Source organism: Spermophilus citellus, assembly GCF_964194105.1.
Source record: "Spermophilus citellus genome assembly, chromosome: 7".
In the NCBI taxonomy this organism is placed as follows: domain Eukaryota; kingdom Metazoa; phylum Chordata; class Mammalia; order Rodentia; family Sciuridae; genus Spermophilus; species Spermophilus citellus.
Window position 1 is genome coordinate 105,215,795 of NC_138188.1, and position 14,621 is coordinate 105,230,415.

The 14,621-nt window shown below is 40.7% G+C and overlaps 1 protein-coding gene across 2 annotated transcripts in view; it reads right to left on the minus strand.

Moving 5' to 3' along the window:
* RABL3 (RAB, member of RAS oncogene family like 3) overlaps positions 1-14,595 on the minus strand; it is a 41,348-nt gene extending 26,753 nt beyond the window's left edge. For both annotated transcript variants that reach the window (XM_081301465.1, XM_081301464.1), the window contains exons 1-2: positions 14,496-14,595; positions 9,932-10,023 (exon numbers count right to left, since the gene is read on the minus strand). In XM_081301465.1, coding sequence (XP_081157591.1) covers positions 9,932-10,023; positions 14,496-14,541 — 138 coding nt within the window. In that variant the 5' untranslated portion in view covers positions 14,542-14,595. The remainder of the gene's footprint in view (positions 1-9,931; positions 10,024-14,495) is intronic.
* Positions 14,596-14,621: the final 26 nt, after the last annotated feature.

Here is a 14,621-nt window from a genome sequence, read left to right on the forward strand (position 1 = left end):
TTTGTCTTCATTATCTGACGTTCTGGCTTCTACATGCTGCACTCTGTTAGTGATACTCTTGATTGAGTTTTTAATTTGGTTTATCGTTTCCTTCATTTCTAGAATTATTGTTTGATTTTTTTTATAATCTCTATCTCCTGATAAAGATGCTTAACTTCTTTTATCTGTTTATGTAATTCATTTTCAATGTGATCTTTCGCTGTTTGGATTTGCTGTCTCGTATCCTCTTTAAGGTTCCTATCCATCTGTCTAAGGTATTCTTTGAGTTCTTTATATGGCTATTTTTCTGATGACTCTAGGTCCTCCTGAATATTTAGGCTGTCTTTCATTGTTTGTACTCCTTTTCTTCCTTGCTTTTTTTTATTGGTTGTTCAAAACATTACATAGTTCTTAATATATCATATTTCACAGTTTGATTCAAGTGGGTTATGAACTCCCATTTTTACCCCGTATACAGATTGCAGAGTCACATCAGTTACACTTCCATTGATTTACTTATTGACAAACTCATGTCTGTTGTATTCTGCTGCCTTTCCTATCCTCTACTATCCCCCTCCCCTCCCCTCCCCTCTTCTCTCTCTACCCCCTCTACTGTAATTCATTTCTCCCACTTGTATTATATTTCCCTTTTCCCTCACTTCCTCCTGTATGTAATTTTGTATAACCCTAAGGGTCTCCTTCCATTTACAAGCAATTTCCCTTCTCTCTCCCTGTCCCTCCCACCTCTCATCCCTGTTTAATGTTAGTCATCTTCTCATGCTCTTCTTCCCTACTCTGTTCTTAGTTACTCTCCTTATATCAAATAAGACATTTGGCATTTGTTTTTTAGGGATTGGCTAGCTTCACTTAGCACAATCTGCTCTAATGCCATCCATTTCCCTCCAAATTCTATAATTTTGTCATTTTTTAATGCAGAGTAATACTCCATTGTGTATAAATGCCACATTTTTTTTATCCATTCATCTATTGAAGGGCATCTAGGTTGGTTCCACAGTCTTGCTATTGTGAATTGTGCTGCTATGAACATCGATGTAGCAGTGTCCCTGTAGCATGCTGTTTTTATGTCTTTAGGGAATAGACCCAGAAGGGGAATAGCTGGATCAAATGATGGTTCCATTCCCAGCTTTCCAAGAAATCTCCATACTGCTTTCCAAATTGGTTGCACCAATTTGCAGTCCCACCAACAATGTACAAGTGTACCCTTTTCCCCACATACTCGCCAGCACTTGTTGTTGTTTGACTTTATAATGGCTGCCAATCTTACTGGAGTGAGATGATATCTTAGGGTGGTTTTGATTTGCATTTCTCTGACTGCTAGCGATGGTGAGCATTTTTTCATGTACTTGTTGATTGATTGTATGTCCTCCTCTGAGAAGTGTCTGTTTAGGTCCTTGGCCCATTTGTTGATTGGGTTATTTGTTATCTTATTGTCTAATTTTTTTGAGTTCTTTATATACTCTGGATATTAGGGCTCTATCTGAAGCGTGAGGAGTAAAGATTTGCTCCCATGATGTAGGCTCCCTATTTACCTCTCTTATTCTTTTGCTGAGAAAAAACTTTTTAGTTTGAGCAAGTCCGATTTGTTGATTCTAGATATTAATTCTTGTGCTATGGGTGTCCTATTGAGGAATTTGGAGCCCGACCCCACAGTATGTAGGTCGTAGCCAACTTTTTCTTGTATCAGACGCCGTGTCTCTGGTTTGATATCAAGCTCATTGATCCATTTTGAGTTAACTTTTGTGCATGGTGAGAGAAAGGGATTCAGTTTCATTTTGTTGCATATGGATTTCCAGTTTTCCCAGCACCATTTGTTGAAGATGCTATCCTTCCTCCATTGCATGCTTTTAGCCCCTTTATCAAATATAGGAACGTTGTAGTTTTGTGGGTTGGTTTCTGTGTCCTCTATTCTGTACCATTGGTCCACCCGCCTGTTTTGGTACCAATACCATGCTGTTTTTGTTACTATTGCTCTGTAGTATAGTTTGAAGTCTGGTATCGCTATACCACATGATTCACACTTCCTGCTTAGCATTGTTTTTGCTAGTCTGGGTCTTTTATTTTTCCATATGAATTTCATGATTGCTTTATCTATTTCTACAAGAAATGCCATTGGGATTTTGATTGGCATTGCATTAAACCTATAGAGAACTTTTGGTAATATCGCCATTTAGATGATGTTAGTTCTGCCTATCCATGAACAGGGTATATTTTTCCATCTTCTAAGATCTTCTTCAATTTCTCTCTTTAGGGTTCTGTAGTTTTCATTGTATAAGTCTTTTACTTCTTTTGTTAGGTTGATTCCCAAGTATTTTTTTATTTTTGAGGATATTGTGAATGGAGTGGTTGTCCTCATTTCCATTTGAGAGGGTTTGTCCTTGATATACAGGAATGCCTTTGATTTATGCGTGCTGATTTTATATCCTGCCACTTTGCTGAATTCATTTGTAAGCTCTAATAGTTTCTTTGTAGACCCTTTTGGGTCTGCTAGGTATAGAATAATATCATCTGCAAATAGTGATAATTTAAGTTCTTCTTTTCCTATTTTTATGCCTCTAATTTCTTTCGTCTGTCTAATTGCTCTGGCCAGTGTTTCGAGAACTATGTTGAACAGAAGTGGTGACAGAGGGCATCCCTGTCTTGTTCCAGATTTTAGAGGGAATGCCTTCAATTTTTCTCCATTCAGAATGATGCTAGCCTGGGGCTTAGCGTAGATTGCTTTTACAATGATGAGCTATGTTCCTGTTATCCCTATTTTTTCGAGAGTTTTGAACAAAAAGGGATGCTGTACTTTGTCGAATGCTTTTCCGCATCTATTGAGATGATCATATGGTTCTTATTTTTAAGTCTATTGATGTGGTGGATAACATTTATTGACTTCCATATATTGAACCAGCCTTGCATCCCAGGGATGAATCCTATTTGTTCATGGTGTACAATTTTTTTGATATGATTTTGTATCCGATTTGCCAGAATTTTATTGAGGATTTTTGCGTCTAGGTTCATTAGAGATATAGGTCTGTAGTTTTCTTTCTTTGAAGTATCTTTGTCTGGTTTAGGAATCAGGGTGATGTTGGCCTCGCAGAATGAATCTGGAAGTTCTCCCTCTTTTTCTATTTCCTGAAATAGCTTGAAAAGTATTGGTATTAGTTCCTCTTTAAAGGTTTTGTAAAACTCTGCTGTATACCCATCCAGTCCTGGGCTTTTCTTAGTTGGTAATCTTTTGATGGTTTCTTCTATTTCCTCAATTGATATTGGTCTGCTTAGGTTGTCTATATCCTCCTGTCTCAATCTGGGCAGATCATATGACTTAAGAAATTTATCGATGCCTTCACTATCTTCTATTTTATTGGAGTATAAGGATTCAAAGTAATTTCTGATTATCTTCTGTATTTCTGAAGTGTCTGTTGTGATATTGCCTTTTTCATCCTGTATGCTAGTAATGTGAGTTCTCTCTCTTCTTCTCTTTGTTAGCATGGCTAAGGGTCTGTCGATCTTATTTATTTTTTCAAAGAACCAACTTTTAGTTTTATCAATTTTTTCAATTGTTTCTTTTGTTTTGATTTCATTAATTTCAGCTCTGATTTTAATTATTTCTTGCCTTCTACTTCTTTTGCTGTTATTTTGCTCTTCTTTTTCTAGGAATTTGAGATGAAGTATGAGATCGTTTATTTGTTGGTTTTTTCTTTTTTTAAGGAATGAACTCCATGCAATGAATTTTCCTCTTAGAACTGCTTTCAATGTGTCCCATAGATTCTGATATGTTGTGTCTGTGTTTTCATTTATCTCTAAGAATTTTTTAATTTCCTCCTTGATGTCTTCTATAACCCATTGATCATTCAGTAACCTATTGTTCATTCTCCAAGTGATGCATGATTTTTCCTTCCTTCTTTTATCGTTGATTTTCAGTTTCATTCCATTATGGTCAGATAAGATGCATGGTATTATCTCTACTCCTTTATATTGTCTAAGAGTTGCCCTGTGACATAATATATGATCTATTTTTGAGAAGGATCCATGTGCTGCTGAGGAAAAAGTGTAACTGCTTGATTTTGGTTGGTATATTCTATATATGTCAATTAAGTCTAGGTTGTTAATTGTGTTATTGAGTTCTATAGTTTCCTTATTCAACTTTTGTTTGGAAGATCTGTCCAGTGGTGAGAGAGGTGTGTTGAAGTCTCCCATGATTATTGTATGGTAGTCTATTAGACTATTGAACTTGAGAAGAGTTTGTTTGATGAACATAGCTGCACCATTGTTTGGGGCATATATATTTATGATTGTTATGTCTTGTTGGTGTATGGTTCCCTTGAGCAGTATGTAGTGTCCTTCTTTATCCCTTTTGATTAACTTTGGCTTGAAATATATTTTATTTTATATGAGTATGGACACTCCTGCTTGTTTCCGAAGTCCATATGAGTGATATGATTTTTCCCAGTCTATGTATGTCTTTTCCTATCAAATGCGTCTCCTGTAGGCAGCATATTGTTGGGTCTTGTTTTGTGATCCATTCTACTAGCCTGTGTCTCTTAATTGGTGAGTTTAAGCCATTAACATTTAGGGTTATTATTGAGATATGGGTTATCCTTCCAGCCATATTTGTTTATTTATGTTACTGAATATGGTTTGTTTTCCTCTTTGATTATTTTCCCCCCTTTACTGTCCTACCTCCCACTGTTGGTTTTCATTGTTATTTTCCATTTCCTCTTCCTGTAATGTTTTGCTGAGGATTTTTTGGAGAGATGGTTTTCTAGCTGTAAATTCTTTTAACTTTTGTTTATCGTGGAAGGTTTTAATTTCATCTTCCATCTTGAAGCTCAATTTTGCTGGATACACAATTCTTGGTTGGAACCCATTTTCTTTCAGTGTTTGAAATATGTTATTCCAGGATCTTCTAGCTTTCAAAGTCTGTGTTGAGAGATCAGCTGTTATCCTAATTGGTTTACCCCTAAATGTAATCTGTTTCCTTTCTCTTGTAGCTTTTATAATTCTCTCCTTATTCTGTATGTTGGGCATCTTCATTATAATGTGTCTAGGTGTGGATCTCTTATGATTATGCACATTCGGCGTCCTGTAGGCTTCTAGGATTTGGGATTCTGTCTCATTCTTCAAGTCTGGGAAGTTTTCTCGTATTATTTCATTGAATAGATTGTTTATTCCTTTGGTATGGACCTCCATGCCTTCCTGTATCCCAATGACTCTTAAGTTTGGTCTCTTTATGTTATCCCATATCTCTTGGATGTTCTGCTCATGGTTTCTTAACTGTCTTGCTGAGCTGTCTATGTTCTTTTCAAGTTGAAATACTTTGTCTTCATTGTCTGACGTTCTATCTTCTAAGTGTTCTACTCTGCTGGTAGTATTCTCAATTGAGTTTTTAAGTTGGTTTATTGCTTCCTGCCTTTCTAGGATTTCTGTTTGTTTGTTTTTTATAGCTTCTATCTCCCTGTATAGTTGATCTTTTGCTTCCTGGATTTGTTTATGTATTTCATTGTTGAAGAGATCTTTCATTGTCTGATTTTGCTATCTAATGTCTTCCTTGAGACTCCAGATCATCTGAAGCATGTATCTCTTGAATTCTTTATCTGACATTCCATCTGCTGCAGATATTACCTCTTCTAACGTTGAGTTTACCTGCATTGCTTGTGGTCCTCTCTTTCCTTGTCTCTTCATAGTGTTCGCGTTTCTTTCTGCTTACTGAGACTGTTGTGTTGTTGAATTTTCCCCCTATATATTTGTATTACCCTTGTATAGTTGCAAAGTGTCCCGCGCAGGCACGGGCAGGGGCTCTGCTCCTCCTACAATTGGGGCACTGTGCCTACCACATCGGCAGGCCGCTGGGCCTGTTCTGCTGGTTGGTAGCAGGTGCGCCTACCTTGGAGGCACGTGGGTCGGCTCTGCCACTCCCAGGTGGGTTGCAGGTCCGGCTACCTTGCAGGCGCGGGGGGAGGGCGCACACCTATTTGTATTTAGACAGTTACGCGAAATGGAGGACGTAATGCTTGGGATGAAAGTTGGGGGGAAGGGGAAGGTAGGTGCTCTTGAAAAGAAAGAAGGAGAGGGAGATAGATAGCATAGAGGAGAATGGAAAGAGCAGTAAAACTTGGAAGGGGAGAGGGAGAGGAAAAAGGGAGAGAAAAAATTAAAATGAAATAGGAAATAAAATTAGGTCTTAGAGATCCCTTTTCTTCTCTTCCCGTAGGCAAAGCTGTGCCCTCTGGGCTGAGTTTTGCCCTCAGTGTGTCAACAGCAATCCCTGTAAGGCGGTTCCTGGGAGTCTCTCAATCCTGTTGGTCCAGAGCCGTTTCACTTCTACGGCCCCTCCTCCCCTTCCTCCTGCCAGCCAGCGAGGTCCTGCTTACCAGAGGCAGTTCCCCAAGGATTTGGTTACACTTTCAGCCCCACCGAGTGCTCTATTTCCCTAACTACTGAGCACACTCGCTGTCATTCATCTAAGCCCCTGTGCTGTGGAGCTGTGGTCTGGGAGTCAATTGTTTAATTTTTCCAGACCCCTTTGGTGGGCACACCTTTGGAATCTGGCAGCTAAGACCATTGGTGTCGCTGCTGGTGGTAATAGGAGTTGGGGGTCGAAGATCCCCTCTACTTCCCTCAGCTCGTACAGTCACAACCACATTGCTGGCAGTAGGAGGAGTTGGGGGTCTGGAGTGTCCTCTGTTTCCCTCCGCCCCTACCGTCACACCCTCTCAGTTCGCGGTTGGGGATTTGGGGGTGGGGAGTCTTCTCTGCTTCCCTCTGCCCCTACAGTCACGCCCTCGTCACTGGCAGTAGGGGGAGTTGGGGGTCGAGAGTCCTTTGGCCCTTACGGTCACACCCACGGAGAGTTTTTGAAGTTTCCTGGTTGTTTGTATCTGGTGTGGGTGGGAGTCACACACCTGCTAAAGTAGATTCCGCTGGGAAGGAATCTCTTTGGCCGAACTTTGGTGACTTCTCCTCTCTGCTATGGCAGGCCCATGGCTCCTTGCCGGAGTGTCCGAAGAGAGGGGTGGAACTGGCTTGTCTCTGGTCTGACACAATCTCTGGTTTTAGTTCCCAGTTCGCTATTTCGTAAAGGGTTGGTTAGATTCCGTTCACACTGTCTCGGGGGGGGGGGGGGAGCCGTTCGCCGGGTGGGCGGGGCTGTTAGTAGAGCCGGGAGGGCACGGGCTGTCTGCTGGGCCAGACGGGGACGCTTCTTTCTGCACCGGGCCGCCGGGGGCTGCCTGTAGAGCCGGGCAGCTGCGGCCGCGTGGCTAAGATCCGGGCGGGCGGGGTGGCCGTTCGCTGAGCGAGAGCGGGGCCTCCCGGGACGGCAGGATGGTGGGTGCTGTCTGCGGGTTCGGGCAGGCTGCGCCGTTCAGGGCCGCCGGCCGCTTTCTGAAGCGGCTGGTGGCCGCGGGATTGTACCTCTGCACCCGCCGGGGGGCCGCCTGTAGAGCCGGGCAGCTGCAGCCGCGTGGCTACGAGCCTGGCAGGCGTGGTGGCCTTTCACAGAGCGAGAGCAGGGCCTCCCTGGGATGGCGGGATGGCAGGTGCCGTCTGCGGGTTCGGGCGGGCCACGCCGCTCTGGGCCGCTGGCCGCTTGCAGAAGCAGCTGGTGGCTTCAGGACTGGACCTCCGCACCCGCGTGGCCTGCCAAGATCCACTTGTCTGGGACAAACTGACACTTCTAATAAACCTACCAATTCCCGGCAGGTCCACTCTTAACGGAATTTTGCTAGAAGTTCCTCAGTAGGTAGACTGCCGCTGTTCCAATGGGTCTTTCTGATCCCGTTAATGTGGGGACATTGGAATCGCTGCTTCCTCGCCGGCGGCCATGTTGGATCCCCAAGCTTCTCTTCTTGATAGGTGGGATCCAATCACTGTGCAGCAGCTCTCCTCCCAGACTGTGCGGGTCTCCAACCCTGAGTGCCTAGGGCCTTCTCTTGTGTTTCCTCAAGCCAGGCCCCACTCACCTGTGACACTCACCACAATACTGGCTACATGCCAGGTCTGCTGCTCCTGGGAGCCCTGTTTTCATGGATGCCGGGGCACACTCTTTCTGTTGGCCTCCCTCAGATCCTAAGTTTGTAGAGCTTGGGGCTGAGAACCCCCAGCGAATTTGTTTGCCCTCTGGTAGCAACTCCCCTGGTAGCTGGTGCAAGGGACCTCAGTTGTCAGCACTGGTAGCCGGAAGTTCTGCGCCGGTAGTCCCGTGTCACTCCTGATTCCCTCGGTCTGGCTATCGTGCTCGATTGGCTTTTACCTCTGTGAGTTCAGGCGGGCCGACTAGTTATTTCAGCGGGATCGTTAGTGCTGAGTCAGGCGAACTGGAGCTAGAATGCAGCCGATCCCAGCTCGGTGTGTTCTAAGAAGGCCAGACTGTTCGCCCGGGATCCACGTCAGCTCAACATTGCCTAGTGGTCCTGAGCAAACAGCATTTTGATAGTTTACTTCTCCCTATGCCCGCGCAGCTGAAGGGGTTAGAGACTTGATCTCTCCGCGTCCGCCGCCATGTTGGATCACTTAGATTTTAAATTGTCACTCATCTTATCAGCTGTTCCATTTTGCTCGGCAGGTCACTCGCGCGGTGAAGAGTCTGCTCTAAGGTGCTCCGCAGGAAGCGGTGGCGGTGGCAGTGGCAGCTGGGCGGTCGGAACGCCCAGGGAGGGGGTGCGGGCTGGGGGAGGGGAGGCAGCCCCGAGTTGCCCGCACGGGCCGGGTGACTGGACACACGAGAGAGCGGGCAGGGCGGGGGGTGGAAGAAATTGAGATCTAGATTTAGGGAGTGAGCGTGGGAGGAGAGACGGCAGGGAAGAAGCAAAGCGGAAAGGCGGAGAGGAGAAGGAAAAGGGGCCGAGAAAGCTGGGCAGCTCGGGGGCTGCAGCCTTACGCTCGCGCTGGAGTCGTGACGGACTCACTCCACCTTGGCTGGAGTCGTGACGGATTCACTCCACCTAGGCCCCTTTCTTGACACAGTGCTTAGTCTTTGTCGACAGATCTCCTTTAATGATCTTTACTTTTTCTTTTAAGACGCGGCAACACACGCTGCGGGCGCGGCAGCGTAGAGCACAGATTGGCCCACTCCCTTCCCGCCGCCATCTTCCCCCCATCGACTAGAAATCATTTTTTAATAAAGATTATTTTAAAAGTGTAATCCATATTGAAAAAAAATAGTACAGCCTGAAAATTTTGGGCGTTTGATAAAGAACCAAAGGAACACCTAGAAATTTAAAATTATACTTATTTGAAAAACTGAGTAGATATGATAAAAAATAGATTACATATAGCTGAAGAAATTCTTAGTTAATTGAAAGAAAATTATAAGTACATTATCTGGAATACATAAAAATTCAAAAGGAAGAGAGTGAAAGAGGAGAGACAGATAATGGTTTAAAATTTTGAAAAATGAAGATATGAGAAGTACAACAATTTCTGAATAGAGTGATGAACAAAAACTCCTAAACATAGGTTAGTATAAATGCACAACATTAAAGATTGAAAAAAATTAAAAAAATATTTTTTTTAGTTGTAGATGGACACAATACCTTTTGCTTTATTTTTTATGTGATGCTGAGGATCAAACCCAGTGCCACACACATGCTAGACAAGCACTGTACCACTGAGCCACAATCCCAGCCCAAAACCCACATCTTTCATAAGTAACTAGAAATTAACTTAAGAATAGTAATTAGGTGGACAGAAGATTTCTAATTAATAGCAACACATGTTATTCCCTATGCCTTATATTTTGCACCTGTATAGCACAGCTTAAAAAAAAGATTAAATAGAAACTAAGACATGTAAAGCATTTAGCATAATACATGGCACATACCAGCTGCCTAAGAAATGCCAGCTTTTATTATTACTTAATGTTTACTGTAGTATAATCTAATCATGTAATTTGAAGGCATTATCTTTAGTATGACTACTAAAAATATAAAACATAAGAGACACATACTCTGACATCCACTGAGCAGCCCACAGTCCATGATGGATTTCCCAACACTTGATTTTGGCAGAGAAGATGGACTAGTGAAGATTTTCCAACACCTGGAAAAGATACAAGAACTATAGTAATATGAAAGACATACTGAAATCTCTATGTTCAAAGTAAGAATAAGAATATGCAGAAATAATGGTATTTAAAGCGCAGTATGTTTAAAGGTATGTTCAGATCATATCAATGATATATGCTTGAAATAAGAATGAAAGTGAAGATAGTTAAGGGCAGTGATCCTTTTCAATTTAGCATCAAAATCAGAGAGCTGGATCCTGGTCCCAGGCTTTCCAATTTAGCATGTCTATAATAGCAGCCAGGATTTTAAAATTTCTAACATGTTCTCAGGTGATATTGATGCTACTAGTTTGGGAGCTTCACTTTGAACCAGTGGAGTAGGGCAATTTCATAATAGCTAACCTCTTTCCTGGTAAATATTTGACTATCTACTCAGCCTATTTTAGGATTGCAGAATGTTAACAGATTTTAGAGGTAATCCATCTACCCTGTACACACATGATGAGGTAGGGTCCCTTTCATGGCACTCTGTTACCCTGTTACTGAATGCTGTCAGTAAGCAGGACTTACCATCTAACGAATCCATTTTCAGGCACTCCAATTCTCCCAGTTAGTAATTTTTTAAAAGCAGCACAAATTTACCCTTTGAATCAAAAGAGCAACTCTAATTTCTTCTACATCATGGTCTTTTACTTTGAAGCAGCATTTTATCTCATTTTAGATCTCCTTCTGGTCTTAAGGCAATCTAATTATTAATGCTAAGGATGGCACTTGGGAGATCTGTATGAAGAAAGGGAATGAACACTCCCCTATACCTCTTTGGAGTCACTCATTCATTTAAAAGCATTTTGGGATTCCATTATGACAGGTATAGTTGGGGAATCTTTATGAATCACTAGCTACCTCAATGATTTAGATAATCTCTGTGTGAATTATTATGTATAAATCCATAACTTATGTTTATTCCTTATATTGTGATGACATGCATGGTATACTTTAAAATAATACAAATATCATAAGCCTTTGCTTACATAGCTTGCTCTACCACAAACAGCCTATCCATCCTCTCTCCTCCCCCACTGACCTGGTCAATTACTCTTTCAAGACTCAGGAACATTCTAAAAAGTATGACGCCATACAGGTAGAACTAAGCACACCATCCAATGCACTTCCACTCTACCCTGTATATTTTCCTATAGGGCACTTTAAACAGTTTTACTCTTATTTCTAGGTTTTATTCACTGTTTAAGTTCCTTGAGTGTTGGGCTGGGTTTTACTCCTTTTTTTTTTTTTTTTTTTTTTTAATCGACAGTACTCAGAACAGGGCTTTAATCAGTATTTATTGACTAAAAGTTTCTATGTAAATGGGTATGGTTGTATTATGTCTGTGATACGTAAGTGCTCTTTAAGCATCAAACTGGGAGGCCAGCCTTAGCAGCTTAGCAAGACCCTGTATATTAATAAATAAAAAATAAAAAGGGATAGGGGTATAACTCAGTGGATACAGCACCTCTGGGTTTAATCCCCATATCATGGTAGGGGACAATTTGCAAGTTGTTATAGAATCTTCATAAACATTTTAATATTTCCATAGTACTTTATATAGTAGATATAATGATTTATTTAACTATTCTATCACTATTATAGATTTAGTGTGTTTAAAAAATTTCACTACACTGAGTTTTTATTTCTATTTAAACATTTGTTTAAAATTATTTCCTTGGTATGTCTTCCAAGAACATCAACATATACAAGGGAAAAAAATTAAAAGTTCTTAATACATGTTGGCAAATTACTTTCATCTGATTACACTGTCACCAGTCACACATATGAACATGTAGCTGTTTTTCTTTATCTTTGCTATTTTGATAAGAGAAAAAAACCTGAGACTTGCTTTAGTCTGCTTTACTTTCTGGGAAAGATATAAATTATGATCTTCTCTGTTCATCTTTCCCCTGCCCATTTATCTACTGGTTTTAGTATTAATTTATATGACCTCTTTGTGCACTGAAGATATTAATAATCTAATATAATTGAAAAATTTCCCAAGATTTTTTTTCTTCTTTTTTTTTTAACATATCAGCATTTAAGATTTCTGAGTACTCAAACTTCATTTCATTGCATATGTTCATTACTAAATTGCATGTTATCGTTAATCTTTAGGGCATATTGTTAACATTGTGTTTACATATGTTTATGTTGGAGGCACATATCAAGGCATTTAGTTATCAGCTTCATGCAAGGCTTAAGTCCTAGTTTAGCTTAACTGTGTCAGGGTAAATATCTCTATGCAGTAATATTGTATATCTCTCCATGAACAAACAGCTTTAGGTGGTAAGTATTAATGACAATGGATGAAACTAATAGTTAAGAAAGGCTGAAGTGCTAGGCATAGAGGCCAATTATTTATTTCTTTTGAGAATTTTAGGAGGTTCTGATTCTATATTTTTGCCATTGAAGTAAATTAGATCAAAAGAATAAACTTGATTTGCTTTGGGGAAAAAAGGCCCAATATAATCAAATAAATGTCAGCTCCAAATACAGTTGTTGGTAATGTATTAAGCTCATCCCTAATCTCTGAAAGAACAAAGAGAAAACAGTATGTTTATGTTATTAAGTCTTTCATGATTCTTAATAGATTATCAAATATTTCTGTCTGTAGGATACAAAAGAAGTCTCCGAATCTCAAGTCATTCCTTTATGTATTTGAAAAACTCTCAAAAGTTCACAAAGGAAATAAACCTTTTATTCAAAATTAACTTTCAAGTTTGAACATGAAGTGCAAAGTGTGTATTCTGACCTGTTAATTAGAAAATCACTGTTAAGAGGAAACTGATAAAAAGACAATAACTGACTTTGCACATAAAACCTAATAGTGAATGTGTGACAGGATCAATCACCTTCCAGGTGGGCATTATGTAGGCCCTGATGTCTCTTTTAAAACTAATGAAAAATGGGGTGGGTGGAGGGAAAACTTACTAACTGCCTGACTACTTTTCCACATTTAATGCAGTAGCCACTTCTACCTGTTATTGCAATGCACTGATTCTACAGTTATAATCCCAGCATCTAATACAATATACCTACTGAAAAACACAATAAATAAACTAACTCCAATAGCTTGTAACATGAAGGGACTGCTAGATACAATAGAAAATGGAATTACTTAGTAGAAAGAACATCTACTTTATACACCATTAAGATCTGTGTTAACTCTGGATTCTAGCCTTAAATTGTATTTGATGATGAGTATTGCCAAGTCCCTTTAGGCCACCATTACTTTCTTCATCAGTTACACCAAGTGATTTTATTGATTTAATGTCATTTTAAGCTCCACAATAAAAGAAATGAAACTGACATACATTGGGATTATATTTATAGATTTTCGTAATGCAGGAATATTAAATAATATTTGAGGAATATTAAATAATACTTTTTGTAAGATATGTTGAATTGCAAATGTTCCCATGCAATGTGACGATGTTCCTCTCCCACCATAATTTGATATACTCTCTGTAAGGCTAGCTTTCAAGCTCTTTGGGGTATGTCCCCTTTGTCTCCAAGCATGTAACATAATGTCATTGCTTACAGCACACAAAGATCAAATCCAGAATAGCACATCTATAACAGCATTTATTCAAGTTTTTAGGAGAGTCGTAGGTTATGTGGGAAAGAGAGTAAGGCTGCGGGGTCCAGTTGGGGCGATGGTGCAGATTTCAAAGGTAACTACCTTCAAATGTCCAGGGAGTCAAAAGAAGTATTTTAACACTAGGATTAAGTTGGGCTCAGGATTAAGTCCTAGTCACTTTTTGAGTGTGGCCTTCATCTTGATTTCTCTATTTCCTACAATTCAGAACATAATAGGTTTTTCAGTTAAGATTAAATGAGAATATGTAAATACATTTTTGGATTAAAAGTGAAATAGGATTACCACTCACTATTTCATTGTGTAACATATGCTTAAGCTCGTGGGTTCAAACCAGTTGTCATTTACAACTCTGCTACTCGCTTTTCTCTCCTCTATAATGGGGTCAAAGGACTAATCTTGGAATTAAATGAATTAATATACCAAAGCGCTCGCCAGTGTCATTCTTGGTGCACGTCAGACTTAACAAAATATCCTGAAGGCACTGTCCTACTAACTTCTATACCTTTACACGGCTCCCAATAAAATAACAGCGCCAGCACTTTTTAAAATAAGTTAATTGATAAAAAATTATTATTATTTTAAATAAAGCAATTCTCTTAAGCAGCGGTCGCTAGGAAGCCGGACGTGGAAAACCGCAACAGCAGACCAAGGCGCGAACTCCACTACCAGCCCCCCACCACGCGACGACGGCTATTCGTCAAATGGAGCAAAGTCCTCTGGGAAGTGTAGTCTTTAGGCTCCGAAAGGGAACTTAGCTACAGACCGAAAAGCCAGGAATCTGGGGACAGCAGTGAAGGGTGAGAGGTATTGGGTAACTGAAAAGTGTCGGGAGCCACAGAGGAGGGTTTAGCCGCTCACCTGAGTCTCCCAACACCAGTACCTTCACCCGATCCAGGGACGCCATCTTGCCACTGCTTTCGCTGGGGTCAACGCCTGTTCCGGGATTCTAGGCCAATCACAGCGGGACAGGGAGGGCACGGCCTT